Source organism: Leiobunum rupestre, chromosome 4, assembly GCF_980474605.1.
Source record: "Leiobunum rupestre chromosome 4, qqLeiRupe1.1.hap1, whole genome shotgun sequence".
Lineage (NCBI taxonomy): Eukaryota > Metazoa > Arthropoda > Arachnida > Opiliones > Sclerosomatidae > Leiobunum > Leiobunum rupestre.
The window spans coordinates 41910305-41937399 of record NC_143387.1 but is presented as its reverse complement, the minus strand read 5'-3'; the positions used below and the strand labels follow the sequence as shown (position 1 = coordinate 41937399).

At 32.6% G+C, this 27095-nt stretch overlaps 4 protein-coding genes and 1 long non-coding RNA gene across 10 annotated transcripts; 3 read left to right on the top strand and 2 right to left on the bottom strand.

Moving 5' to 3' along the window:
• Positions 1–672: 672 nt before the first annotated feature.
• On the top strand, positions 673–2628 carry Fnta (farnesyl transferase alpha). The gene is made up of 8 exons (XM_090171289.1): positions 673–1008; positions 1075–1189; positions 1436–1540; positions 1615–1725; positions 1875–2039; positions 2105–2167; positions 2244–2394; positions 2451–2628. Exons 1-8 carry the CDS (start codon positions 858–860, stop codon positions 2538–2540), a joined length of 951 nt encoding a protein of 316 aa, XP_090027415.1. The 5' UTR covers positions 673–857; the 3' UTR covers positions 2541–2628.
• Positions 2629–3588: 960 nt separating this feature from the next.
• Positions 3589–6367, top strand: LOC149947854 (uncharacterized). The gene is made up of 4 exons (XM_090173066.1): positions 3589–3727; positions 4353–4490; positions 4635–5156; positions 5613–6367. Exons 2-4 carry the CDS (start codon positions 4362–4364, stop codon positions 6138–6140), a joined length of 1179 nt encoding a protein of 392 aa, XP_090029192.1. The 5' UTR covers positions 3589–3727; positions 4353–4361; the 3' UTR covers positions 6141–6367.
• A 2798-nt stretch (positions 6368–9165) lies between these two features.
• Positions 9166–23353, bottom strand: 5PtaseI (inositol polyphosphate-5-phosphatase A). Of its 3 annotated transcripts, none has more exons than XM_090171854.1 (15): positions 23090–23353; positions 22601–23007; positions 21871–21912; positions 21701–21801; positions 21512–21599; positions 21387–21450; positions 21228–21331; positions 16338–16454; positions 16132–16272; positions 15899–16072; positions 13341–13414; positions 13164–13272; positions 13007–13081; positions 12542–12578; positions 9166–10748 (listed from the first exon to the last, which is right to left on the bottom strand). In XM_090171854.1, exons 2-15 carry the CDS (start codon positions 22661–22663, stop codon positions 10537–10539), a joined length of 1401 nt encoding a protein of 466 aa, XP_090027980.1. In that variant the 5' UTR covers positions 22664–23007; positions 23090–23353; the 3' UTR covers positions 9166–10536. The 3 variants fall into 3 exon arrangements, 1 of the variants encoding a protein (XP_090027980.1); XR_016480330.1 differs by having other exon boundaries at positions 10609–10748; positions 11638–12578; XR_016480331.1 differs by lacking the exons at positions 21871–21912; positions 22601–23007; positions 23090–23353 and having other exon boundaries at positions 10609–10748; positions 11638–12578; positions 21512–21630.
• Positions 23354–23629: 276 nt separating this feature from the next.
• LOC149947852 (uncharacterized) lies at positions 23630–24381 on the top strand. 3 transcript variants are annotated; one of them, XR_016480613.1, is made up of 4 exons: positions 23630–23764; positions 23829–23916; positions 23984–24136; positions 24195–24381. It is a non-coding gene; the product is annotated as an uncharacterized LOC149947852 (long non-coding RNA). The 3 variants fall into 3 exon arrangements; XR_016480612.1 differs by having other exon boundaries at positions 24190–24381; XR_016480611.1 differs by having other exon boundaries at positions 24183–24381.
• Positions 24382–24677: 296 nt separating this feature from the next.
• LOC149947851 (uncharacterized) lies at positions 24678–26477 on the bottom strand. 2 transcript variants are annotated; one of them, XM_090172144.1, is made up of 5 exons: positions 26131–26477; positions 25940–26071; positions 25545–25866; positions 25028–25399; positions 24678–24966 (listed from the first exon to the last, which is right to left on the bottom strand). In XM_090172144.1, the coding sequence occupies exons 3-5, from the start codon at positions 25786–25788 to the stop codon at positions 24887–24889; spliced, it is 696 nt and encodes a 231-aa protein (XP_090028270.1). In that variant the 5' UTR covers positions 25789–25866; positions 25940–26071; positions 26131–26477; the 3' UTR covers positions 24678–24886. The 2 variants fall into 2 exon arrangements, with proteins under 2 accessions (XP_090028270.1, XP_090028271.1); XM_090172145.1 differs by having other exon boundaries at positions 25545–25863.
• Positions 26478–27095: the final 618 nt, after the last annotated feature.

Genomic DNA, 27095 nt, shown 5'->3' with positions numbered 1-27095 from the left:
GCGGCTAACCGGCGATCAGATCGGGTCCAACTCAAATTGGGGGCCAAAGAGGAAATATTTGGCATTAATGGGAAATGGGGCTAACACGATTGCATAGCCCGTGGGGCCAACTACTAGCCAGTCCGGCCCTGTGCATTATAACCCGGCCACATGAATTAATGGCTTTAAAAGTCGCATGATGACTTAGGCCTAAGTGGTGCCTTAGGTATTAGCCTAGCTGAGATAGTATACCAAATGTGGTCGACCTAAGTTGAAAACTGTAGATTCCTATAGCGGACAACGCTATAGGAATCTATATATATATATATATATATACAAAGAAACATTCATCATTATATATTAGATTAAAGATACGAGCGCGTAATATTTTAGCATTTAATAGACCACGTGAAAAATTGCATGAGTCAGTTTATATTAAAGAATTGAACAGCTCTTGCAATAAAAATACCACTTTTATACATGTTTTGACTATATTATAGAAAGAGCTATTTACCTATGCAGAAGAATGCGCCCAAGTAGATCACGCTGTGTTGTCATTGTTGTGTTTTTACAAATTTCAAATTTACCGCGAATTTTTAATCGTACGATACTTCATTTTCTGAAAGCGATAATTTTGGGATCTTGGTTATTTGTTTTACGATCTGGCAAAGCTACTGCAAACTGAAAAAGCTCCACCCAAGCAGACGATGCATTACTGAAAGGATAAGGCTTAAAAAACAGATATCTAATTAAATATTTATTATTTACAAATTACAGTCGCAAGGATATCCTTTACAGCAAAGTTGATATTCAAGCTGGCCCTAAAACAAATATATCTATACAAGTTAAACAATTAAACTAGAAGTAAGATAATTGGGATGTCTGCTAATCTTTACGATGAACTAAGTCCAAGTCCTTTGGACGATGGTTGGGTAATGTATAAAAACAGATCTGAGTGGAATGATGTTTCACCAGTTCCACAAGATGAAGGTGATGCTCCAGTCGTGCGTATTGCTTATTCAGAAAAATGTAAACAAAATATAATGTAATTAAATTTTTCAATTATGATAATGAACGTACAATATTTTACTGTAGTTGTGGATTTATTTGATTATTTTCGAGCCATTCTACTTAATGATGAAAAAAGTGAAAGATCTTTGTTACTCACACGAGACTGTACAATTTTAAACCCAGCAAATTACACTGTTTGGTAATTTAATACTATTATTATCATAAGTCTATAATTAATGTTCCATAAGTATATTTACAGTACTTTTACCAATCAATGTCTCGATTGAAGGTGCTTCTCCATCTCTCTTGACATTACGCGTGTCACTTTAAGATAGGGTCCCATTAAATATTTTAATAAGAGTCATCCTTATGAAAATTAATCCACAGACTTATGTTATTACCATTTAATAAATAATAGTGTGTGTAATTAATTCAAATTAATCAGGCATTTTCGTAGAATAATTCTTAAAGCATTAAATACTGACTTAAAGCAAGAGTTATTATACATTGGCCAAGTTATAGAAGACCATCCAAAAAATTACCAAGTTTGGTTAGTTTCTATTTCATATACATGATTGTAGGTAAATTTTAAACTCTTTCAATTGTTGCCTTTCTAATCATCAGGCACCACCGACAAGTAATTGTCCAATGGTTAAATGATCCTAGTAAAGAAAAAGCTTTTACAGCGAATATATTAGCCATGGATTCAAAAAATTACCATGCATGGCAACACAGGTTCTATTAAAACATTTTAATCTATTTTAAAAATGATGAATTAGTGACAAAGTAGTGTCACTAATTAATTTTTTTTTAATTTATCTTTTTAAATCATAGACCAATGTAAAAAATCTTTTAGAATTTATTATCTTTTTACTTTTTTTCAGACAGTGGTTTTTAAAGGAATATAACATTTTTGATGGGGAATTAGAATTCACAGACACATTATTAACTGAGGATGTTAGAAATAACTCTGCGTGGAACCAAAGATATTTTATTTTATCTGAAACAAATCAGTTAAATGATAATGAAACGTTGGAATCCGAAATAAAGTTAGTTCATTTAATATCTAACTAATGATAAATGTTTAATCAAAAACATTTCGTTTTAACTATAGCTATACGTTGAAAAAAATCAAGGAAGTACCACATAATGAAAGTTCATGGAACTATTTAAGAGGGTATAGAAGTATTAATTGCATTTTTTTCAAGGAAACGCGATTTTTAAGTTTCCCTTTATTTCGATACGCATCAAAGACTTTTACAGTCAAATCATTTGACCAGTTTTAATCAATGCTGGAAAGAGAGTGAAGAAATGTACGAAAATAGTGGCTGTCGATCTCCTCACTTACTATCATTCATGGTGGATTGCCTACAAGAACTTAAACAACCGCAAAGGGCAATAGAGGTAATAGGTTTTTCCTCGTATCAGGATTATAATTAACTGGAGTTTTGCGTACCTAGCTGTGCCAAGACTTAGCTCAAAATCACGACAAGATTCGCAAGGAATATTGGAATTATCTGGCAAGAAAAATTTCCATATCAGATGAATAAAAACTTTAAATACAGTAATTAAAAACTGTACTAATTTATGTTAAATTTTGCATTATCATTTTTGTTATTTCAATAAATATTAAAAACATTAAACCATAATAACATAAGTGTATAATATTAACAATTAACTTATGGTAATAGTTGAAGAGCTACAATTTTTAAATCATTTTTTTTTTATTAAATCCCAATTCTCTCCATGTCAAAGAAGTTAGCGGAATTGCGACGCTTTGTAAATTTATTACGCGGTGTTCCTTACCAGTTTCACGCATCATAAAACGTACATCCCAGTTCATATCGGTCCTGGTTTCGCCTGTTACATGTTCCCGCGACTCAGGCCCGTATATGGGGGCGCCAGGGGATGAATATTTAAAACGATTTTACTATAGTTTCGAAAAAATTTGTTTTCGCGCGTTTCACTGCACCAAAAGTTTAAATATTTCAATTGAAGAAATACCGAATTAGCCAATCAAAAGTGGTTTGACAGATATAACATTGCCTTAGTATTTTTGGGATACACCAGGATACACGAAAAGTGATTGGACAATACTATACTACAACAATGGTAAATCGTTCATAGGACTGCAGATCATGCTTACTATTTCATCGACGTGTATCCTACTATATTAAAGTAAACTATTAGGTTATCATCTTAAAGATTAGTTGTTTTAAATTCAATGAAAAAAAGCGAATCCTTAAATTATATTAAAAAGTAATAACAACTAATATCATATTAATTATAACATCGGTTACCTGTATTTTTAATAAAATATTCGTTTTCAACGAAGATGAGATTCATAATTTAGAAATTAACAAAATAAAGTTAATTTAGGTATATTTACTAATTTAAGGAGTGAGAGTTAAAAATTACGATTTTTAGTATCAAGGCATTGGCACACCCCCAAAAAAATTTATCACCCCCGAATTTTTGCGGCTGGTTACGGGCCGGCCGCGACTTCTTGTTGGCCCGCCGCTACGTTATTGGCCCAAAGGTATGGTTCGGACCTCCGACCGTCTGGGGTCGGTAAAAAGAGAGAGAGGGGGGGGGGTGAAAAAAGTCGAGCAGATTTCGTAACGCGTCTCTGACTCTTCCTTTTTAAAAGCCGCCGTAACTTAAGCGTCCTTTTTTATGCTACTTGGAAGTTGGTAAAAGTTTTTGTCACTTATTTTGTTACAACTAGATAGCTAAAGTAAGTAAATATTTCAACTTTTAATTAACTATGTACTTTTCGCGGGTAAAACCCTTTTGAATCTTATAGTTTTTGGATTTAAACAAAAAGTTAAACGGAAAGGGTCCGAAATTTATTTAACAGATCAAAATTGTTCTTTTGTTCCCATGTTATTTACATTTCGAAAATTGAAGAATAATAATATAAGATCAAAAGAAAATTTTCTTAAATAAGATTTTCTATTAATTTGAATTAAATCCTTGGACTTAAAATATATATTTTTTTAATCACAAAAGTATTGTTCTAGTTGGGTGGGGGGTGAAATATTAAACAAAACTCAAGAGCAGGTTTTTACTTTGGGTGAAACCTGTTATTTAAACTTTTTTCCTCTAAACTTTACAATCATTACACTCCGCGGGGGCGAGTTACAGCCCTGGGCAATCCACTTTCTTCATAGGTTGAAAGCCTTTAGGGCAAATCAGCTTAAAACTACTACTAAACAGGAAAAAAATCAACTAGTATTTAAAATATACAAGGGGTGGGGTGGTTTAAAAAATTAAGCCATAAAGTGGTTAAGTTTCTATAGTGAAAATATACTATTGACCTAGCCACTAATCACAAAAATTTTAATTTTCATGAAAAATAGTGAGTTCTTATGGAGTTACCATCTCAAATTCAAGATTTTTATTCGGCATCGCAGGAATTAATTTTCTCTGGTGAAGATGAAAGTGAAGACTGTCCCCCAAAATTACCACCAATCAGTGGTGTTTTAGCAGCACCACAAGTAAATATTATTATTAAAAATATTTTGTATAATATTTTTAAAAATTTCACAAACATGAAATTTTTTTAGAAATATTTGTATTAGAACCAATTACTTAAATTAGATTATCACTTAATGATACTTACATATTCAATAACTTGAAAGGCAGATCATCCAATCATTCGGCCAGTTGCTCACCGACCTGAATCGCAACAACCAACCGCAATACAGCCTCCACTAAGTACTTGGTCGTCACCATCAACTGGTTATGGTTCTGGGTCTGGCTCTTGTTGTTCGGACGTTAGGTCGCTAAGCTTCCTCGAAGACCACGAACAAGCTGGAAGCAGTGGTGATGAATCATTACATTGCCAAAGCCCTCGTTTAAGCAGACTTAACCGTACAAAAGTAACTAAACGATTATGGAGTTCACCTATAAGCATTGGGCAGCCTGGTGCAAGTGGAAGGGACTCGACTGACGTTGAAACAATTCTGAAAGACAAAATGGCTGAAATATCATTACTTCGAAGAACGCTGGAAGAAAATGAACAAGTTATAGTTAAAGTTTATGCTGAAAAAGAACAGATTTGGAGATCTGAGATAGATAAGATTAAAAATCACTATGAACAGAAGATGGAGGAATTGAGACAAGAAACCGCAAAACAGATTTTAAAGTATTCAGAAATAAAGGTAAATATTAATTTTAATATTTTTATATCAAAAGTAATCAAAAATAAAGGGACATTTGCCCTATCGCAAACTCCTTTAGTATTAAATCATTATCCTCACTCAAAAAAAAAATCCCAATCCATTTGAGTGTAAGAAAAAAACAAGTACGAATTTTTGGGCACTGATGGGTAAAACACATTTCACATGGAAAACAATAATTATTGAAAACTTAAGTAATTAATTACAGATCCAGGAGTTACTTAGTAAGTTCCGGGTATTTGATGAGCTAAGCAAAAACCTAACAATAACATTAAAATCTTTGATATCAAACCTGCTTTTTAAAATTTGAATATCGCAATATCCTAAGCCTCCTAAATGACTGATTTGCGTAAGCTTAAAACGATTTAAATATAAGATTTTCCTCATTATTTAACAATTATTCAGTTAACATGTTAATTAAGATCATTATTTTTGTAGCCAAACATGAAATGCGTTAATTGCCACAATGGAGCACTATTCTCAACTAACGAAATGAGAGTATCAAATGATCGAGATATGACAAACAGACGACAAAGTTTAGTTTTGCCAACCCAAAAAGCAAGCGAGAAAAACTGTTATATGACAGAATCATTGGAGTATGGCAGCTCCGTAACACAAACTTGTCTTATTTCATCGTCTGTGTGTAACGTAAATGGTTTCCAGGTGAAACAGAAAAATAATTGGAATTCTAACAGCCAAACAATGTGTGAAGAAGAGCAATTGAGATTAGAAGTTGAAGCGCTGAGATTAGAGTTAATAGAAACCAAAAAAGAGCTTAAACAGGAAAGGGAACTTTTAAAGGAAGATCGTAAACGTTGGAAAGAAGAAAGAGAAAGAGTCTCTTCTTACCAAGAGCAATTACACGAAAATTATATCCAATCTTGGAAACGAGGTCGAATGCTGGAAACACAATTGCAAGCGACAAAAGCCCAACTTGATAAATTCCTACATGAATCTCAGTGCTAAAAAAAATTGGAGAAATATTGTCATAATCATATTTATATTTCACATTATTAAAGAAATTTCTGATAAGCACCATTTGTAGCAGGTTTAAGAACAAGCCTGTTAATTGAATATTTTTGTGTTTTTTCTGACCCCATTTTCATGATGACCAAAACTTAAGTCACTGGTATTGAGTAAAATGGGAGATAAGTAATTAACTGCAATTTCTGGATATATTAGAGTTAATTACTTTTGATAACGTCACTATCTTTAAATATTAGTAAGCATAAGTTCCTAACTATAAAGCAGAGCTTTCAAACCTTCATGTAATTTTAAACACTTTGTGAAAACCAGTTAAGATTTATCTTCTTTACTATCTTTGCTTACACTCGCATGAAAACTTTGTCATACAACAATACAAAAATCTTCAAAATTATCAGGAAGTTTGTCAATTTACCTGTGAAACATTTAACGTTCAAAATTTACTTTAAAGTAGACAAAACTCCTTAATAAAGCTACTACTACTCGTTAATAAGTGAAAATTATAAATACTGTTAAAGAGCTAAAAATAAGTATTGATTAAAATATAAACTGTTCCTTTGTGAAAGTGATGTAAAAATATATTTTAGATATTTTATATATTTTTTTAACTTTACTGATTTTAGATGAAAAAGTTGTGAAGCCTAGTAATTGGTTAAGGCATTTAAATATAAGAATTTTAAAGATTTTGAAATCAGTACTTTTTGTATATTGTGCAATTTTCATATTTGATAAAAAAAAACCTAGAGGGTTAGATCTCAAAAAAATCACTTCCTTCTTATTTTAACAAATAAATTATATTTTACATCAAACTGATTTTCTGTTTAATCTTGTAGATAAACACTAATTATAAATATTTTAGTACAAATTAGGGATGGGCTGATATTAACAAATTTATCTATCATAACAGTAGTGTATATGATAAAATTATTGTAAAAAACGGATCAATATAGTCCTACCATTTTATTCTAATTTTTCATGAAAAAAGTTCGCCAGTGCATATCCGAATGATTCTTTTCATTTTAGGTGATACAATTTCTATAACAAATCGAATATCTTTGTTTTTTATTTGTTTATTCTCGTCACCCCCTGTAACAAAAAAAAGTTTTAGATCTAGCTTCTGAAGTCTGGCGTATGTGGCGCAGCCAGTCAAATAAAATATTATCATAAGTTAATTAATCGAGAATTTTATTATTTTTAAATGTTTTCCTGGAAATATTTTTCTAATACCAGTATCGGCCAATATTAATATTAGAAAAATAGGTTGATATATCGGTGAATCCCTAGTTCTAATGTGAAATCAGGGATCGTATTTCGAGAATATGAGCTCACTTTCCATTAGCAGGTTATAATATATGGTTAAAATGTATAGGGTTACCATTTCTACCCTAATATTTCCAAAATTCTAAAGGTTCATTTCTTATATATAAATTAGAAGTTAATTAAAACCTAATTTCAGAAAATTTAAAATGACATTCTTGAAAAAAATTTTATTTAAAGGCTGCACTACACACCACTAGGGGAACTTTACTTTTAGGATGAGATACTAACAGCTGAATTTCTGGTGTTAGGTTTTCTTTTCAGTGATGTTTAAAAACTTCTCAAAACCTATGAGAAAGTAAATATATGATCTGGGACTATTCATTCTCTTCGGCCCTGTTTGATGTAGCAAAATTAATAATGATATTTAAGTCAATTATTTAACCATTGTATGATTACAGACATTCTTTACGGTTTAGCATAACAAACTAAACTTAAAAACTTCAAATCCAACAGAATGCTATCTGCGAGACTATCCTAGGACAGCCTCGACAGTCAACCGCCCCAGAAGCTTTAAATACTCTCAATATTCCCATTAGACCATCAACGTTTAACCAAACTGTGGTATATAAGTACCTCGTTTCCAATGAATAAGCACCTGACTACATACTAGATTTTCGTACTCCACTTGAAGTTGATAATAATTAAATTAAATTTAGTTTCAATTTGTCTCTTCCAAAGCTTTTTTTTTATGTCAATCTAGGCTCTTGGAACCCCCTTGTAAATCAGCTCTGTTGAAGGGGATATCCTTGTTACTGTAATTAACTAATTAACGGTAAATTATTGTAAATAAAGACTTTATTATTATTATTAATTCTTTGTAATATCAAAAGGCACTATGGGCTTATTCATAATCAAACCGTGTAATGAATAGAAATTGTAATACTTCAAAAGGCTTTATGGTTCCTAGGGTGTGGATTAATCAGTTATATAGGCTAGTTTTGTAGGAAATTGAAAAGTCACTTTCTTAAAACAAATTTGTTTTTACTCATAACTGTCTATACAATATTGAAGTAGGCATGCTAATAAGATTGTTTTTTTTTAAGACTAGAAGTTTTATATTTACAAGTATAAATAGTCATATAAATTCTTTTAAAATATGGCAAAACATAATTGTGACAATTGGGAATACTTCCATTTTTTGGATGGAAAAAACAAAATTAGCTAAATTTAATACACTTTTTTTTAGTCTTTAATATATTGCTTTATATAAATTTGGGTTAACTTTATACTGATATTTTAAATTAGAAAGATTTTAAACTCCTAAGTAGGTGAAGCTAAAATTTCAAACACACAATTATGGTATCTTAAAATGACACTAATTATGCCATAATTATACTGTTACACTAAAGACAGTATTTTATATGTAAAATATCTAATAACCTATAAAAAAAAGGAGCAAAACTTAACTTTCTGAAAGTTTGACCAGCAAATAAAGTTACAAATATGAAATCTACAAGATATTTATATCTACAATATCAATTCAATCAATTTCACGCGGTGGGGGGTTTACCAGTACCACAAAAACCAATACATCAAATTTTAATTTGCTATAAAGTTACAGATTGAGCTAATAATCTACCATTTTGTCTATTTCAACTTTTCAAGTGCTCTTTAACCAGTGAAATGTTAACTAAAGGAGATTCAGTACTAGCTCAAATAAAAAAAAAGTATAAAATAATCATTCTTGATCTCCAATAACACTATTGAATATAGAAAAAAATCTCTGTTGGTAAAAATTAAAGATGATAATAACAGTTGCATATTTTTTCGCCACAAATTTATACACACTGACCATATTGGTAATTATTATATACTTTGTACCCATTTTTTAAGTTACAATTATTAATATACGTGTTATATTACAAACTTTGAAACACACGAGCAAATTGATAACTACTTCGCAGGAGCATGAATATTCTAAAATACATCCAAGTGGGTTTTTTGTTTCATTATCTTAACTACGGTTGGCACTCGAGTGTATACTACAAATAAAGCTAAACTATATAAATTTTGGGGCAACGTCATATCACCATAAACGATGAAAAACCTTACAATAACATTTAATTGAACTTCCAAAAATAGCAAAGTATAAAATTAAATTATACTTTACATAATACAACGCCAAAACTTTTGGGGGCTTAAGATGTATAATATACACTGACAATGAAGGTATTAGTTTAAACTATAATTTGAAAACTTTTCCACAATTTTTTTGATATTTCACATGTTTTTTTAAGTTTATATTGTATATTATGTAGTATTTTTTAGCATAGGCCATAAATTGTACTATTCTTTTCATAATGTTCTAAAGCCTAGAGTAATGGCAGGGAGCGAAGACCTTTTTAAGGAGAAAGTTCTAGCATTTCTCTTCCCAATAATATTAAAAATCAGAACACAACCTAGGTATTAGGTTAATTAAAAAGTCTAACCTAGTCTAAAATTACAACCCAAGTGAGTATGTAGATAGATTACATATAAAGAATAATAATTTAAATAATTTTAACCCACGGAAGAAAGAATAAAATATATAAAATTAGAAAAAAAAGTTGCTTAAAAAAATATTTATGGAGTGTAGATTTTTCCCGCAATTAAAAATAATGACTGATATTTTTTTGAAGTACATTGTACGACTAATATCATGCAGTTGCCTAAGTAATAACAAATATAAATTAAATAAACCATAAGTATAATACATTTGGGATTACTTAAAACTTCTACATGGTTGAATTCTGTTTTATAACCACCCAAATTAACAAAATTATTAAATTAATATTACACATACCATGTACCATTATTTTGGAAAACAGGTACATAGGAAAAGGGCACAAACAATTTTATGACCTCCGCAAACTTTCCCTCAGAGAACACGTTTTTGTACTTTTGCATCAAAAAGGATTTTTTTCTTAAAACAAAAGGTTCTCCCTTTTTTCAAAAGGAATATGAATCCCCAAGCTACCTTTAAATGCCAACTTAAAGTAAATTATCCCTCTAAGGGCAGCGATACTTATTGGCAAAATGGAAAAAGACTACTTAAGACTCTCCATTTTTTCTTTTCTTTTTAAACCGTTGTTTCTCTGACTATACGTACAGGAGAACCAGGGTATTTCACGTGAATATAACGAGTAACAGTGTCACTGGCTACAGAAGACGCACCGAGAGCTTGTGTAGGTTGCGAGGACGAAATACTCGAGGTTGATTGGCATTGATGGGTGAGGGGAGAAACAGAACAAAGCCCATCTGAAGACCCGTATCCGGACCCACATTGGGTGTCTACAAGAAAGAAATTAAAATATTTCCATTTAAATTCTAAATTGACCATTCTTTATTAGAGGTTAACTTAAGCCCAATAAAAGAGACTTAAATCATTTCCAAAAATATGCATATTTTTCATTAGAAAATCATGCACAGCCAATTACTGGCTACTAGATTGTTTATTAAAAAGCGTACTATTCACAGACATTCCTTCCCCCCTTTACTCCCATAATGTAGAGTACTTTGGGCAATAATACAAAAGCAATGACTGTTAAGGTGAAGCAGCCGCTGTTAAGGTAAGACAGTCAGTTTTCTTACAATCTGTTACTGTCTAATATAGAAGAATGGGTATGTGGCTGCAAGGAAAAGTACTCTTATTTTACAACATTCCTACTAAAAGAAAAGAAAAAATTGTTTCAAATCATAATAAATTTTTTTTATGTAGTAGTTGTATAACTAAAACTACTAAATTTCTGCTTTTAATTTCAGATCATGCAATTAGATTAACTTATACGATTAGAGTGTGCATTTGACATAATTCAAAATTTAGTGCATCTTAAGTAACGCCGTCCGGTTAGAAGTCAATGCAGAAACATTTCTATCACAGTCTACCTGCAGATATGTGAAAGCCAAAAAGGGTTGGCCGAAGTGCAATTTTTGTGGAGGTATAGTAAGAAATTTCAAAATAACAATACAGTGAGGATTTACTGAAGGAGTGACCAAAAGATATAGAGGTGCTTCACTTCATTGAACAAAATTGCTTATATGCCCGTGTTAATAAAGCCAAAATACACGTGGCAGAAAATGTCTCTGCATGAAACTACAAAATTTTATAGAAATGTTTTAGGTCTCCATATGGACCATGGTGCTCGTAAGAGTAAGAGTAAGAAAATAAATGAATACTCACATGCAAAAATAACAATTTTGCAGAATTTTAAATAACTTCAAACTCAAGAGCAAAAAATTGGAAGAAAACAAGACATTTGCAAAGTGTGAGAACAATCCGAGTTTCAAAATAAATCACAAAATAGAGCAACACTTCAAACAGGTTCCCATTTTGCATGAACTAGAGGATGGGGCACTCAAAGAATCAAGGTCATTGGCACTGACAGAGTTCAAATCTGGGTTTTGTGACAAAACAGGACTTGTGGTAGAAGCTGTTAAAACCACTTCATTCTGGGAGCTTTCAAAAGCCACACTTTCCACTTTGGGACTTTGTTTAACATTGACTTCTGTGTTTGGCCTTAAACTGTTTGATGATTCTAAGTTTTGTGATTGAATGTCAGAAGCAAGAGTGTGTTTTTGGCCTATATGAGGCTCATCAATTTGACCTTCTCTGTCACTAGTTAAAGAACTGGTTAACAACCCACTTTCTTTGATTTTGGGTTGCAAATTATCAATGTCGTCCTCTTTTTCTGCATTAATATTATTAGTGTACCATTCTTCCGACGATGAAGAATGATGGCCTGTACATCTACTAGATTTTCGACTAAGATTAAAGGGGCTTCCATTAAGTTTTAATTTATCAATAGTTTTCTTAAAATAACTTTCGTGACTTTGAAACGCGCTTTCACTGACTACCCTCCGAGCAGCAGGATGGGTAGGTTTTTCCTTTCTACAGAAGTCTCTGTTAAGAGCTTCAAGTTCTTTACTAGTTTCCGAAGAAGTGTCACCATTTGGACAATAATTTGATACATTGTTTTTGTTGAAATTCATAGAGAGTTGGCCAGGGGTTGATATAGCTCTTCGACACAAGGTTTTTGGGAATGGCTCTGGGCTAGGAGGATTGGAAATAGGACGAGAAGGCCTACCTGCCATAGGGCGGAGTTTGAAGCTTAGCAATACAGGCTGTCCAGTTACAGAAATATTGTCCACGTAGAAGAACATCATTGGATTTAGATTCAATTTAAAGACAAAAAGATATGGTAATATGTTAGAAAATGATTAGGTTCAAATGGAAGCACTATAAATAAAAAAAACATTATCTCCGAAAGAAAAAAATTGAGGCAAAGGGAATGAGGAAGGTTTTTGCTTCGACTATGCTGAAGATGGTGCTACACAACAGTAAGGAGCTTCAAGCTTATATTTAAAAACGTTGGACAAAAAACTTCCACATTCAATTTAAATTAATAAAATGGTAATGTATTAATTTTGATCCTTCCTGTCAACTAGCAGGTTAAATCGTTTTAAATAAATGATAATATGCACTTTGTATTAAGCAGCCTCAGCTACTGAGGGCAGTAAGTTTTTAACAAAAAGGTAAGATATTTACTAACCTTATGATCTCCCATGCAGACCGATGCGCCTAATAATTGGTAAGCCACCTGAGAATTTTCATTTTCCTCAGGATTCTATCATAAAAAGATAAGATCACTTTGGAATATGAGAACTAGGGTGCAAGACATTTAGAGGAAATAAGATACGAAAACAAACCATCACAAGGGCTTTGGCTGATTTGCTCAGAAGAATTCTGTCACACCAAGATGGACATCGCGTTCGCATGTAGGATGTTGCGCCACCCGCATCTTCCCTAAATGGATAGCTAATCAAGGGATAACAACTATTAAATAACTATTTTTCTTTAAACTATTTTTCTTTTAAAGTGAATACCTGGGATGAAAATTTATTTGATACTCAAAAATGTGGTCTCTAAACGATTGGACCTCTTTGTCATAATCTTGAAGCTTTAAAAAAGAAACACATACTCTAAATATTTATCCAATTTAATAAAAAGAAAAAAATTATTCTTCCAGTGCCTTATAAACTTAAACCGAAAATATTATACTAAAATATATGCAAAAATTTAGCCCTTTGGAATAGGTAGTTTACCCAGATCATTGATATTTGAGTTACAGCTTGAACAACTTCACCAATGTGAGTTTTTAAGTGGTGATTAAAGAGGCTTATACACACAAGGCAACATTTTGAAGTTGCAAACCAAGTTGCTCTGTGTGAATGGAAAAAACTGTTCTGCAAACGATGGATACACATTTTTGTTGGCCAAGTTTTTATTACACAAAACTAATTGATAATATTAAAAGTTAGGCTAAAATGTTGGCTTGTGCGAATAGGTCCTAAGAGTAATAATGAATTTTTAGTTTTCCAGTATTTAGATTAAGCTTAGAAGGTTTTGATATACTTAGAATACATAAATGTACATCTATCTATGGGTTCTTCATTCCATTATAATCACTGGGAAGTATGATAATAAGACTTCTAAAAGCAAACCATGTTATATGTTGTAGTGATCGTACGAGGTGACATTTGAGTCAGTGTCGCGGAGAGAAAAAAACCCGGAAAACCGGGTCTGGTCGGGATTTTTGAATTTTAATTTTTAAGCGGTTTTTAATTACAAAAGTCACGAGAGTAGTCGCTTCAACCATAATTGTATAATATAAGTGTGACACTTCCTATTCTTCACGTGTAAAAATTTTACTGAGAGCTACTCACAAGACACTGCATTACGGCCTTTGACAGCGCCTCGCTAGGGGGAGATTTTCTTCTTGTGATGACGTCGCTCCGTTACTAGGTCTCAGTAAAATATTCCCCTTGCTAACGCGTCACACGTAACCTTTGATACCGTCTCACTAGGGGTAGATTTTCTTCTTGTGATGACGTCAATTCGTTACTAGCTCTCAGTACAATTTTTCCCAAAGTGACAAACTTATTGAACAATATTATAGACTTATGCTAAAACCAAAAACTAAATCAAAATCATGGCGAACGAGAGGAGAGCCTAGCGAGTGTGACACGACCTTTGTACTTTCGAACGAGAGAAGTCGCTGAGAGAATAGGCTGGTGGCTTGCGCCGTCCTTCTCCGTTTTGGTTGTAGCTAAGCGCTCGCTCGGGCGTTTATTCAATTGTTTTTTATTTGGAAAACCCGACCAAAAAATTTAACAACCCGACCCGAGTTGGGTCGGGGTTAAAAACCCGGGGATCCCCGACTTACCGGGTCAGGGTCGGGGTCCCCGTAAGATCATTAATATCATATTAGTAATATGTTGTGGTTTTGAGTTTAGTATCGTCATAGGTTATTTGTTTCAGCTCAATTTTTACAGACTGAAACCCCTAGGTTCTATATAAAAACCATCCCTACCCTTGGGTATCAAAGTAAATGATAAAAATCTATTTCCATACAGCTCTCTAACATAAAAAAATATTAGTTTTATTTCCATTTGGGATGTCTTTTATACCTGGAAGATACTGTTAAAAATTTAATCCCTCAGTCAATTAATTTTATCATTAAATATAGACAGTTTGTTTCTAACATGGTTGGAAATATTTTATAAAAACTAAAACTGCAGGTTTCTTTGGTTTAAATCAAGTTTTAGTAAATTAACTTAATTTAAACTAATTATCAATTCCAAAACTGTATTTTATCATTCACCATCAACCAATAATGTAATTTAAGTAAAAAGAATTAAAATATGATGCGGATAGTTGAAACTAAATACAATTTTATTTTTGGAAATATTAGTTTTTAGCTATTTTATAAACAAAAAAAACTAAAACACTCATGATTTTTAGTAAAAAGCCAAGATCCCAACCTTTTTTTTTTAATAAACCCAGCCAGGAGCCCTGGCTTCTAAGTATGTGCAATTTTGCTATTTCAGTAAGCATTTTTTATCTTTATAAAAGCTGGTGGCATAGAATATTTTATATAAAATCCTATTACACAAACAGTAATAGAAAATGTTAAATCAAGGAAACAGTTTAAGTCTGTCACTGACATTAGATTGAAAAAAGAATTAGTTATAAGCGTACACTTATGTAGATATTCATTATACTTCAAATTTCAAAGTATAATTTTTCAGTATCAAATATTTAAAATATATTATTTTTCATTTTGGTAAATGTAATTAATAAATGCCAACATGACCTCATTTTTGTCGTTTCATTCTTTCCTTGCTTCAGTCCCGACCGAAATCTCAACCCATACAATAGCTACCTTAATCTGAATAGTTTTCCCTTATATACCAAGTTACAAACACTGGCGACTTAGTGCACTAGGTCATAATGAAGATAAACATTCCAACCACCAGAAACCAATGCAGTTATTTTTTTGGTCATGCTGTTTAATCACTACACTAACATCAACTACCATTACTACATGAAAATATCAGTGAATAGCTTAGTGTTTTAGTTTCCAGATAATTTAAGTACTTACCCATTTTTGGGAATTCCTCAAAAATATATCTTCATGACTTTCAACTTCAAACATTTTTTTCTCAAGAGTTAAAAGAACTCTTTTCTCATTGGTTGGATCCCGGTACATTACTTTAACTACTTCGCCGTTTTTAGGGTTTTTCACCATAATTGGTGATGCCTTATTAGTCAATCTCTGTATAAATAAAAAAATTAACTAGATTAAGAGATAATATAATTAAATGCTCAACTTACATGGATTATGCCAGGCGTGTCGAGGCGAAAATTGAAATCTCCAAATATAAAAAATGGCACCTTCCCATAATTATCATTTTGGAATCTCCTTAGAGTATATTCGAATGCATGCCGCCTATTTTTGGTATAAGATGATGGGAACTACATTAATAAGAAAAGTCCAGTTAAAATTTGACGAAAGAAACTTAAATGCGTTTTAAAATTACTGTTTCCATTGCCACAATATTAGAGGCATCGTGAAATAAATGGATGTTAATGAGGTCGAACGTTGTTCCATTGAGAATCCATCTTGTTCTCATAAATCCTTTCCTGGACCATTTACACTTAAAAAAAAAAACTGTATTTCAAATTTTGATTTCATACCATTACAAAAATTTTAGAAGAAGTACTGGACATATGAAATGTTTTATTTTTAGTAAAGCAATGGGTTGCTACAATTCTTAAAAAATTAAAAAAATTTATAAAGGGGTTTTAAATTTTGATGATTTTGTAACGCTTAGTTTTTCATTAGGGATGCACCGATATATCAGTAACCGATATATTGGCCTATTTTTCTAATATCGGCTTAAGCGAAACCGATATTGGCCAATTAGAAAAATATTTTTCACATTTAAAAATAAGAAAATTCTCATATTTTATTTGATAAGCCGCGCCAGACTTGAGAAGCTAGATCATACCTTTTATTAGACAGGAGGTTACCAAGTGTAAACAAAAAAAAAACCACGATATTCGATTTGTGATAGAAAATATGTATCATGTAAAATGAGAAGAAACATTCGGATATGCTCTTGCAAACTTTGTTCATGAAAAAATATAATAAAATGGTTTGACAGTGTACTGAACCGTCTTTTACAATGATTTTATAATGTACACTACGGTTATGATAGATAACACCTGAATTAAAGGCTTCAAAAGTCGCTTGATGACTTAGGCCTAAGATGGTGCATTGGGTATTAGCCTATCTGATTATTATTATTATTATTATTAACTTTGTTAATATCAGCCGATATTATCGGCCACGAATAGCCTATATATCGGCTGTACCCATATTGGTGCATACCTATTTGTCATTTATCAAAACACTACATGCTTATCATTAATTTGTTTGTTTAGTAAATGGGCAGACATGAGTTAAGCAACTGATTTAGAAAATTTGTAATTGATCACAATTCTGGAATTTTTAACTACTTTTTTAGGATAATTTTTTTATAGAATTTCAACGCGAATTTTGGGATATTAAAGCTGATTTCAAATTTACAGAGATAATTTTGAGATTAAAGTACACAACTTTTTTGATGTCACAAAAACTGAATGACTATTAGGATAAAAATATAATTTTTAAGTCTGTACTTAAATCAAATAATGAATTATTCCCCTATTTTTTATGATTTCTATAAAATGTGTTATATTTATTATAAAATGAATTTATATTAGTTTTTTTTGGGATTTAAAAGAGGTAAATTAAAATTTTCTATGATAAAGAGTAAATTAGATTAAATTTTTTTTAGGCAGATAAATATAATTTCACACATTTTGTAATCAAAAACAACAAGTTCTATAAAACTAAATAAAAAATATTTCCTCCAATTTGGGGTCTCAAACCATGAGCTAGCTATGTTGTTGATATAAAAAATTAGTGGTAATAGCCACTACAATATGGAGACAATGCAGTGGCGTAGCCAGGGGGGGGCACATGCCCCCCCCTGAAAAGTATGGTCGTACGTACAAATATTTTTATTTTTTACTTTTTTCAACTATATCTGCCCATACTTTGATGTCCCCTCAGTTTCTTTATTGGGATGTCAAAAGGACCATTAGGGTATGCTAAGAAGTCAGTGCACATAACCTAATACTACCCTCTTAAATTAAATTTTCTACAATTTGGTGGAAAATCAGCAATATTTGAATAATTTTTCATAAATTTATTAATAAAAAACAATAAAAATGGCAGTTTATTAACCTATTCAGAAGCATGGCAACGTTTTCATGAGAGCGGGGGCAAAAACCATTTTAAAAGCACATGGCAATGCCAAGATAGGAAACAAAACAAAAGGGTGTTGAATATTTAGTCAACCTGCCTGTGACACCGTAAGAGTCCGTGCATCGCAAATAAGTATTCTGAGTGAACTACAACTCTGCCCTGGGAAAAAGTAGAGGCCACGCCCCTGCCCTTTTTTTATGTGATGTAAAGTTATTTTATGAATTTTTGAGTTTCAGGAGATAGGTATGACATGTAGAATAAGAATGACTTCTGATTTGTTCAATTCAGCTTGGTAATTTTCTAGTTACATGAGTTTTGAAAATGTCAGCCATTTTGCAAAAGGGCGGACAATCCTACCAGAATGTTTCATGCACACAGGCTTTTTCATAACCCTGATCATTTGAAATCTCAAAAGAGAAACTGAGGGAACATAGAAGTATATGCGGAACCATAGCTGACAGCTAGTCTAATTGGCTAAATTTAAATTTTTATGCTACCACACATCTGTACAATAAATAAGTTTTCTATAGCCAACACCCCCAGCACTAGTTAAGGACTTTTGTATGAAGGCTTATCCAATTTTGTTACAAAATTTAAATGAAGGGTTGTTTATTGAAATTGAAACACTAATAAGTTTTCTAATATTATTGGGGAAAGCTTAAGTAGATAAGAAAACCCAAAAAAATAAAAATTTTTAATTTCAACTAAAATGCTAAATTTGAACAATTTTGGGTGAAATTCATCAAGTAGCCCCCCTGTGAAACCGAGAAAATCCCATGCTTTTTTAACTGTAGATTTTTTCATTTTAAGTTGTCAAAAACATTTTTGGTTGCCATAGCAAAACCGAAGCCCAGCGTAACTTTTCCCTTGGTGAAAATTCATATTACCCCAAGGTCTACATACCCCCCGAGTTTCATCAAAATCGGTGATTTACACCTCGGGTACACTCCTCGTCAGTGAGAATGAATATGCAGGGAAAATGTAGTTTCCCAAATTACTAGAGAAGGAAAACAGCAGTCTAATTTCTAAAGAGTGTGTTTCAATTACATTGGCAGATGTAAGTTTTAGACCATGTGGTGTATTGGGAGTAGCATACTCACAGACCATGTGGTGTATTGGGAGTAGCATACTCACAGACCATGTGGTGTATTGGGAGTAGCATACTCACAGACCATGTGGTGTATTGGGAGTAGCATACTCACAGACCATGTGGTGTATTGGGAGCAGCATACCCACAGACCATGTGGTATATTGGGAGCAGGGGAGCAGCATACCCACAGACCATGTGGTGTATTGGGAGCAGCATACTCACAGACCATGTGGTGTATTAAGAGCAGCATACTAACAGACCATGTGGTGTATTGGGAGCAGCATACTAACAGACCATGTGGTGTATTGGGAGCAGCATACTAACAGACCATGTGGTGTATTGGGAGCAGCATACTCACAGACCATGTGGTGTATTAAGAGCAGCATACTAACAGACCATGTGGTGTATTGGGAGCAGCATACTAACAGACCATGTGGTGTATTGGGAGCAGCATACTCACAGACCATGTGGTGTATTGGGAGCAACTATAAAATCAGCCACAACATATTCATTTTCCGTAAGTATATATAAATTATTGCCTTTACCACATGGGAAAACTGAAAGGCTAAATTAATCAAGATGATAATTAATTAATTACTAATTGAATGTGCGGACTATCTTGTAGTCAAGATGATAATTAAATCAAGCAAATGTACAATTCACTACATTAATTTAAATCAATACTGTATAGGTATTGATATAAATACACTTATATATGACCGACCAACAAGTGTACAGCATACCCCGTTTAAGACTTAGTTGCTAGTAGGCGGTATCACCGAAATATTCATATCCCATGTAGGTAAAAATATGAACAATATATTTTTTTAGCCTGGCTTAATAGATCGTTTCATACAATCATATTAATAAATGTATATGCACTAATGATGCCATTATAGGAACTATAACCATGTGAAAATATTATTAACCAGATTATATCAACCACATATCAACTTAACACGGTGCGTGACTTCACAGTAACAACATCCAAGAACCTCACTCACCAGCTAATTTTTGATTTTAAAAATTAATATGCTTTCAAAAGTTATTGAATCAGAAAATAAAATAAGCTATTATAAACTCTCTTCGATTCTGAAATTTGAGAATAAAAAAGCGTTTTCACTCATGACAACGAATGAGATAAACTACTAGTTAATCCGCAGTAGCTTACATACTGTTTTTCATCTATTTAGATTAAGTTTATAGCTCCTGTAATGTAACAACCGTGTGTTTTTAATATATTTGTAGCTTGGACATAAAAAAAACCCTATGTTGTTCATGACACAATCACAAGCTTGTAGACTTGCTTAAGTTAAACTACTCTGCAAACTATAGATTAAGACACTCGCACTAACTTCGTGTCAATTTCAGTGTGTTTTTCCAAAATTTAATTTTAAAATTGATTTAATAATTTTGCTTCATTAATAATTTAAAATTAACAAATTAAGAAAGTATTTACAACTTTGAACTTTCTTAATAATAAATCCAAGTAAAAAATGCTTGAAATTTAACACCAGCATTAAAGGTGGCTGCACGCATGACACGCGAAGAGACGCAAAATTAGAAAAAATCCTAGTTTCGCACACCCTTCTCTTGCTCGAGCGCGAGCTTGGTTTTTAAAACGACGCATGCGTGCATGCTTAAAATTCGCTTGCGAGCTTTATGTGTGCATCCACCTTTTATGTGCAAAAGCACCTTTATGAAAATTACTCATAACTCATGCATTTGCACTTTCGAAGTTCAAAGTGTGATATCTCAGAAGCTAACCTTCAAAATTCACTATTTTTCAGTTTTTATACATGAATTATATATAAATAAATATATTATTATAAATCCCATCCCTGACCCCGTTTTTCATTATTTTTCCTCAACCTGGACTAAAATCTCACAACAATCCCCAGGGAAAAACCATTTGCACATCAACCCTAGAGCAACAGTTCTAAGGAGGGGGTAATTATTAATTAGCTTCTGATAAAATTAAACAATTTGCAAATGTTTTATAAAAGTGGAATAAATTCGATCTACCTCAGGAAAAAATTCTCTAGGAAACTTGGCTTTTTCTTTAGTTGTGACCTTCTCAATGTTACCAGAATGAACCTCTTTTCCCACTACTGGTACAAATACTAATTCTATTGAAAAAAAAATTTAATCTCAATAATAAAATTTAAGTACCAATTTAATTACCTTGAAAGTCAAATATTTGAACGGATTCCACTGAATTGTGAACAAAATATAAATTTCCTAGAGCCTAAAATTGTTACGGATTTTATTTGACTGAAGTGACGTTTGATGTTTCACTCATAAATTACCGTAAATTTTTCCGTGCAGCTGTAGTCTTCATCTAAAAATACCCGGACTTGTCCAAAGTTCATTAACTCTTCACTGGCCATAAGTGTCCTTAAATAGTGGGAATAAAATTTTGCATTACCTAAAAATTGAATATTGGATGATAAAGCTTAAACAAGGGATGGTATTTGAGGTTGAAAGCGAAGAGATACCTGACAAAATCTTGAACGTATATCATGGATTCTTCATAGTTTTTTCCTCCAACTTCTTGACAATGTAATGCCAGAAAGTGAGGCTGAAACTTCTTTACTGTCTAATATTAGATTTTAAAAATTATGAAACCAAAGTTTGGAAGAATAAGAAATATAAAACCTAAACTTACTGATAAAAACTCTTTAACCCAGGTTTTCAACAAAAAATCGGGCTATAAAAATGTAATTATTGACATTTAAATATATTTAATAGTACAGAGAATATGCAACTAAATTCTTAATTATGAATTAAATAAGAATGCATTATTTTAAAAAAAAAGTCAACTAGTAAATTCTGCACTATGTTTTTTTTTGCCTATTTTCCTAATCATTGCAATTTTCTATAAAAAGTAATGAAAACAGACTTCCTCATTACATCAACAGCTCAATTTAAAATTGCAATATCAAGTGCTGAGTAACAAAGTATAATGGAACATTAGTAAACAAATGGTCCAATTCCATTATCTATGGTGAGAAACCCCACACTTTTATTGCAACTAAAATAACGTTTTTTTTTACATTTTTGGCCTAGGCAAATAATAGGTGAGCATAATCATCTATGTTGTGGTGTTCAGCCTCTAACTCATATCTAAACAAAAATCTCAATAATGCGCTAATACTTATTTACCGTTATTATATTTGGTTTAGAGGACACCATTATCAGCGAAATGAGATTTCATTAAAAATCATTAATTTCAAAACGCAAAGCAAAGGCTTGGTAAAGCATGGATTGGAAAATTTGGGTTAATGCTAAGCCTTGCATTAGGCGTGTCGGCCTTTCAAGATATGTTGAATTGTTGCTAACGGTAACAGCTTCGAAAAAATACTTAAGGATATTTCCATAAAATTAACCATACTTACATCCTGAAAAATAGATCCCACATTCGCCGTAACTAAAAGTACGGGTATATTTGGAAGTTCCATGTTTTAGCTTCAAGTAAAAGGGCCAGACCGCACTGACCCAGAGATAGATTGCGGCCCCCACCTTAATATTCGCGGCCGGGCAGTTTCTATCTGCGGGCTTTAGGTAAAGAGGTCTATCAGAAATAGAGTAAAGCGGACTCCCTGACCCCTTTAGCCAATTTTTATTCAATGGAAACAAAACCTAGTGCTTAGAAAGCTACAACTGTATCTGGATTTGCACCGTTAAGTTTTAACGATTTTTCAAGCAACAAAATTCTCATCCCCTCCTCTTGGGCTTCCCCCGTTAATTTTTGAGCTCTTTTGCGTCAATCAACCACGTGATCTGACGTAGTCTTTCATCCTAGCTGAAAAAAAGGATATTCTTATTTAAATAAAAAATCCCCAAAGGAACTAAAATAGCACCACTTATTTAAAGTAGATAATTACCCATTATGCAAATTTAAGTCCAGTAAACTCAGATGTAGTTAATAACAAACTCCCTTCGTATGGGGAAGGATTTCGCCGAAATATTCGTTCCTATGTTACCAATCTTAAATTTATAACTACTCAAAAACCCTTCGGTGGTGACACGTAAATTTTGTTCAAATACTTCAAAACTTTAAACGTAGTTAAAGTAGCACGATGACGGGGGAGATATGATTAGATTTTGGAAATAATCAGGAGGTGTACGCTCAGGGTAAAACCCCATAGGCTTTGGGATCGAATGAAATGTTGAAGTATTAAAATGTTTATTCTGCGATACAACTAGTCAAAAACGCCATAAACCACCCAAAATTCTCCAATATTTAAAAATAAACGTCAAAAACGAGAGATATTCGAAAGTTCGCCATGTAATATTATTTATTTTTGCCCAAATCAACCATGAAATATTTCAAAAAGGGCATTAAATTCGAAGATCATTGTAAAAATAGCTAAAAATCCCAAAAAAAAGATAAAAAAACGACCAAATGACCAAAAGCAATTCGCTAACGAAAACTCCGGCAGCGCCCCCTATCCACACTGCGTGTAACTGTATAGTGGTGATCAGCATTCAGCAAATAGTGGTGTGCTACTGATGATATGGTATTATATACGTTTTAACAGCGAATTAGTGTTTTCTTGGTAAGTAGGATTGAATGTCAAGTTTAAAGACAATGTTTGGTTCTAATTATATACTGTCATTAAGATTTGAAGTCCTTTTGGATTTACTTAAAACATTGTTAGAATAGGCCTTGGAGCAATATTGTTCAAATAAAAGATGACATCTCAAAAAGGTATGCTAACATTTAATTGGTATTCTATTATATTATCCTATTTTAACCTTTATTTATTCCATAATAGTGAATCTCACCATGGTTGAAATTTGGAAATACATTGGGGAAAAGCCAAGAGCCTTAGAAGAAGGAGAACGGATGTTTAGAGGAAGCCCAAAAGGATCAAAATGGGAACAAAATGGAGAAAGTTGCTCGGGCCAAATTTTCGTGGCTTAAAAAAGTATTGGAATATGGCCTCTTAATTAACTTAAATAATCCATTTCTAGCTTTTAGTCCAGATGGATTATACATGGAAAATGGAGAGATAAAATTACTCGAGATTAAGAAGAAAATATCAATTGAAGATGCTGTCGCTCAAAACAAATTTAACTTCTTGAAAATTGGAAAAGACGGAATTTATTTACCAACTAACGATTGTAGAAGCTACTATGCACAAATTCAGCTTGGCCTTTATGTGTTAAACATAAAAACATGCTCATTTTTCTTGTATTCTCCCAAGGGCTATCTATCTTTTAATTGATATTCAAAGAGACTAAGATTATTTGAAACAAAACATAGTCAAATTGTGCAATTTTTATTTCAAATTATATTTACCATTACTAGTCAAGAGTAAGTGATTTTTAAAACAAAAAAGTTCCTATTTTGTACTGTGCCAATTAGTATTATATAAGAAAAGTAAAATGAATTTGATCAATTAAGATTTTTAAACTTATTTGATAAAAATTAATAAAATAATCATCATCGTCATTAAATAAGATTTAAACTTAATCATCAAATTTATCATCTGCTAGAATTGGTTTTAGTAAATTTACTAATCCACATATGACCTTCAGAATTTCGTCACAGTAGGGAACTAAATCAAGGTCAAATTTATCATTTAAAATTTTAAATAATTTGATTCTTTGAATGGCTATCTCCACGTGAACACGAGCTGATGCAATTTTTTTGATTTTTTACACTTTCTTCCTTACTAAACTGTTATTTTTCTCAAAAATGGAGGGGTGTGTAGAGCTATGCCATTGGCCGCACATTCATCTTCAATAAGGAAGCCTAAATTTAAGTTGAATGAGTTTTAAAATATTTTTTTAGCATATTACACTTTTATGCATACCTTTGTCAACCATAATTCCATCAATAAATTGTTCACAAAGATTTATGACCCCACTCTCAATGGTGACTTCCTTGTCGCTTACTTTTCCACCCCAGGGGTCGCTAACGAGCGTGATCATGCCAGAAGGTGAAATTCCAATGAGAATTTTTATTGTGTGAGTTCCTTTATAATGGATGTAGGTTGCCACTCTGTCGTGAAATGTGTTGGGCTTCATCATAGGTACTTCTGAGCAGTCCAACACAATGCGAGTATTATTAAACTCTTTAAAACATTTAGGAAAGTTACTTCTGATATTTTCCATATCCGGCCAAAAGATAAATTTCTTCAAAACTTCAGCAAGGGCACAAAGGGTTCTTTTGAAATATGTTGAAACTGTTCGATTCGAAATGACAAATATTGAAGCCAAAGCGTCAAATGTCAAATTTGACTTAAGCTTCATTAGGGTTAACAGCACCCTATATTTTACAGGCATTAGAAAATTAGAGCTTGCTCTGGTTTTCAAGCCCTAAAACCTCACTTGAAAGGCTTTCAAATAGTTCTTTCCCAATGCCAGTAAGAGACACAAAATCAGCATTTTTCATTCCATTGCTTGAAATTCCAACTCTTGACCCAGCAAAATACTTTCCATGGTCCAAATAAACTTGAACACCAATAGACGCATTTATTACTCTAGATGGTTTGTGAGATTGGTCCTTTCCTTGAGCTTCAGTTGTTACTTCAGATAGCATAGCTAAGTTTGATAATGACAAAAACTTTATCATCCGGAGCTGGTTCACTTGCGCTTTCAACAACTTTTGGAGCAATGGAATCTGTTATTGGTGATGTTGAACATAGAACTGCTTGATTTAAAATTAAATTTGTGTTATTATTCTATTTATTATTTCACAAAAGTTTACCATAAAATAAGAATACCTTTAGAACGCTTTACGTAACGTTGAGCTCGTTCTTTTAATCTAACTTCGGTTGATTCTTTAATTGGCTTACATGGCAATTTTTGGGAGGGAATGGTGTTACATTTCAAACGTCTTCTTACAGATCTACCATCTATTGATGAGTTTTTCGATTAATTTATTTTAAAAAAATTAATATTATTTGCATCTCACCATTTCTTTCCAAGAAGTCATCAGCTGTAAAATGGGCGCTACAAATCTGAGCCCACTTACTAGGCCTTTTCCCCGACTTTATCTTTGTTAACCATACATTTAAAAGTTTCTTACAACTTGGGAATTTATGAAATGATAATCCTGGCTTTGGTTCTTAACTATTTTCTTCAGTTTTACGTTTTTTAAGCGCAGTATTATTGCAAAAAGGGACCGCACAACTTCTCCCACCTCTAGCGTTAATGTGAACCGCCATATTTCTTGGATTTGTTTTGATTTGGATCACCACTATACGCTGGAAAACCAAGCTGCAGGGGTAGCGACGGCAGCGCCACCTATACCCGTTTCGCTAGCGAATAATATTTACGATCGAAAACTCTCGCTAAAGCTCTCTGTTGGTTGCTGTCGAAAACTAGATAGGTAGCTTATTAGCAGCTAGTAGACTTTTAATGGTACGAAATTACGCATATTAGAATTTATTGAACTGGAATATATTAGAGGGTTATGCTGGATGAAATAGAAGCTATAAAAAGTTAATATTTGGATTTTATTCTAATTTTACACTGATTTGCGTTCCCCCGTGCAGTGGCGTATTAACAATAACCCGCGGCTCCCGGTTTGAGCTTTATTGTGGGCCTTCTGACATTGCTCTAACCTCCGCCACTGCCTCCATGGTAACCAGGCCATGCATTGGGGTAGGTATGGCGCCGAGCTCCGGTAGGGTACCGTCTGGCCCTTAATACTTTTTTATAATTATTAGCTGATTATTATTAATTTAATTGTAAAGACCCGGCCCTATAAAAAAGGGAGCCTGATATTATTAGCTCAGGAGGGAAGGTAAAGACGGCCCTGATGGTAACAATTACGACGACTAGGCTTAGTCATTTGTTTTCTAATTTGAGGTGTGATCATGTTGGGATAGAGCCACATGTCCATAAGACTGACTAGGTTGAAAACTAGTTGCCCAC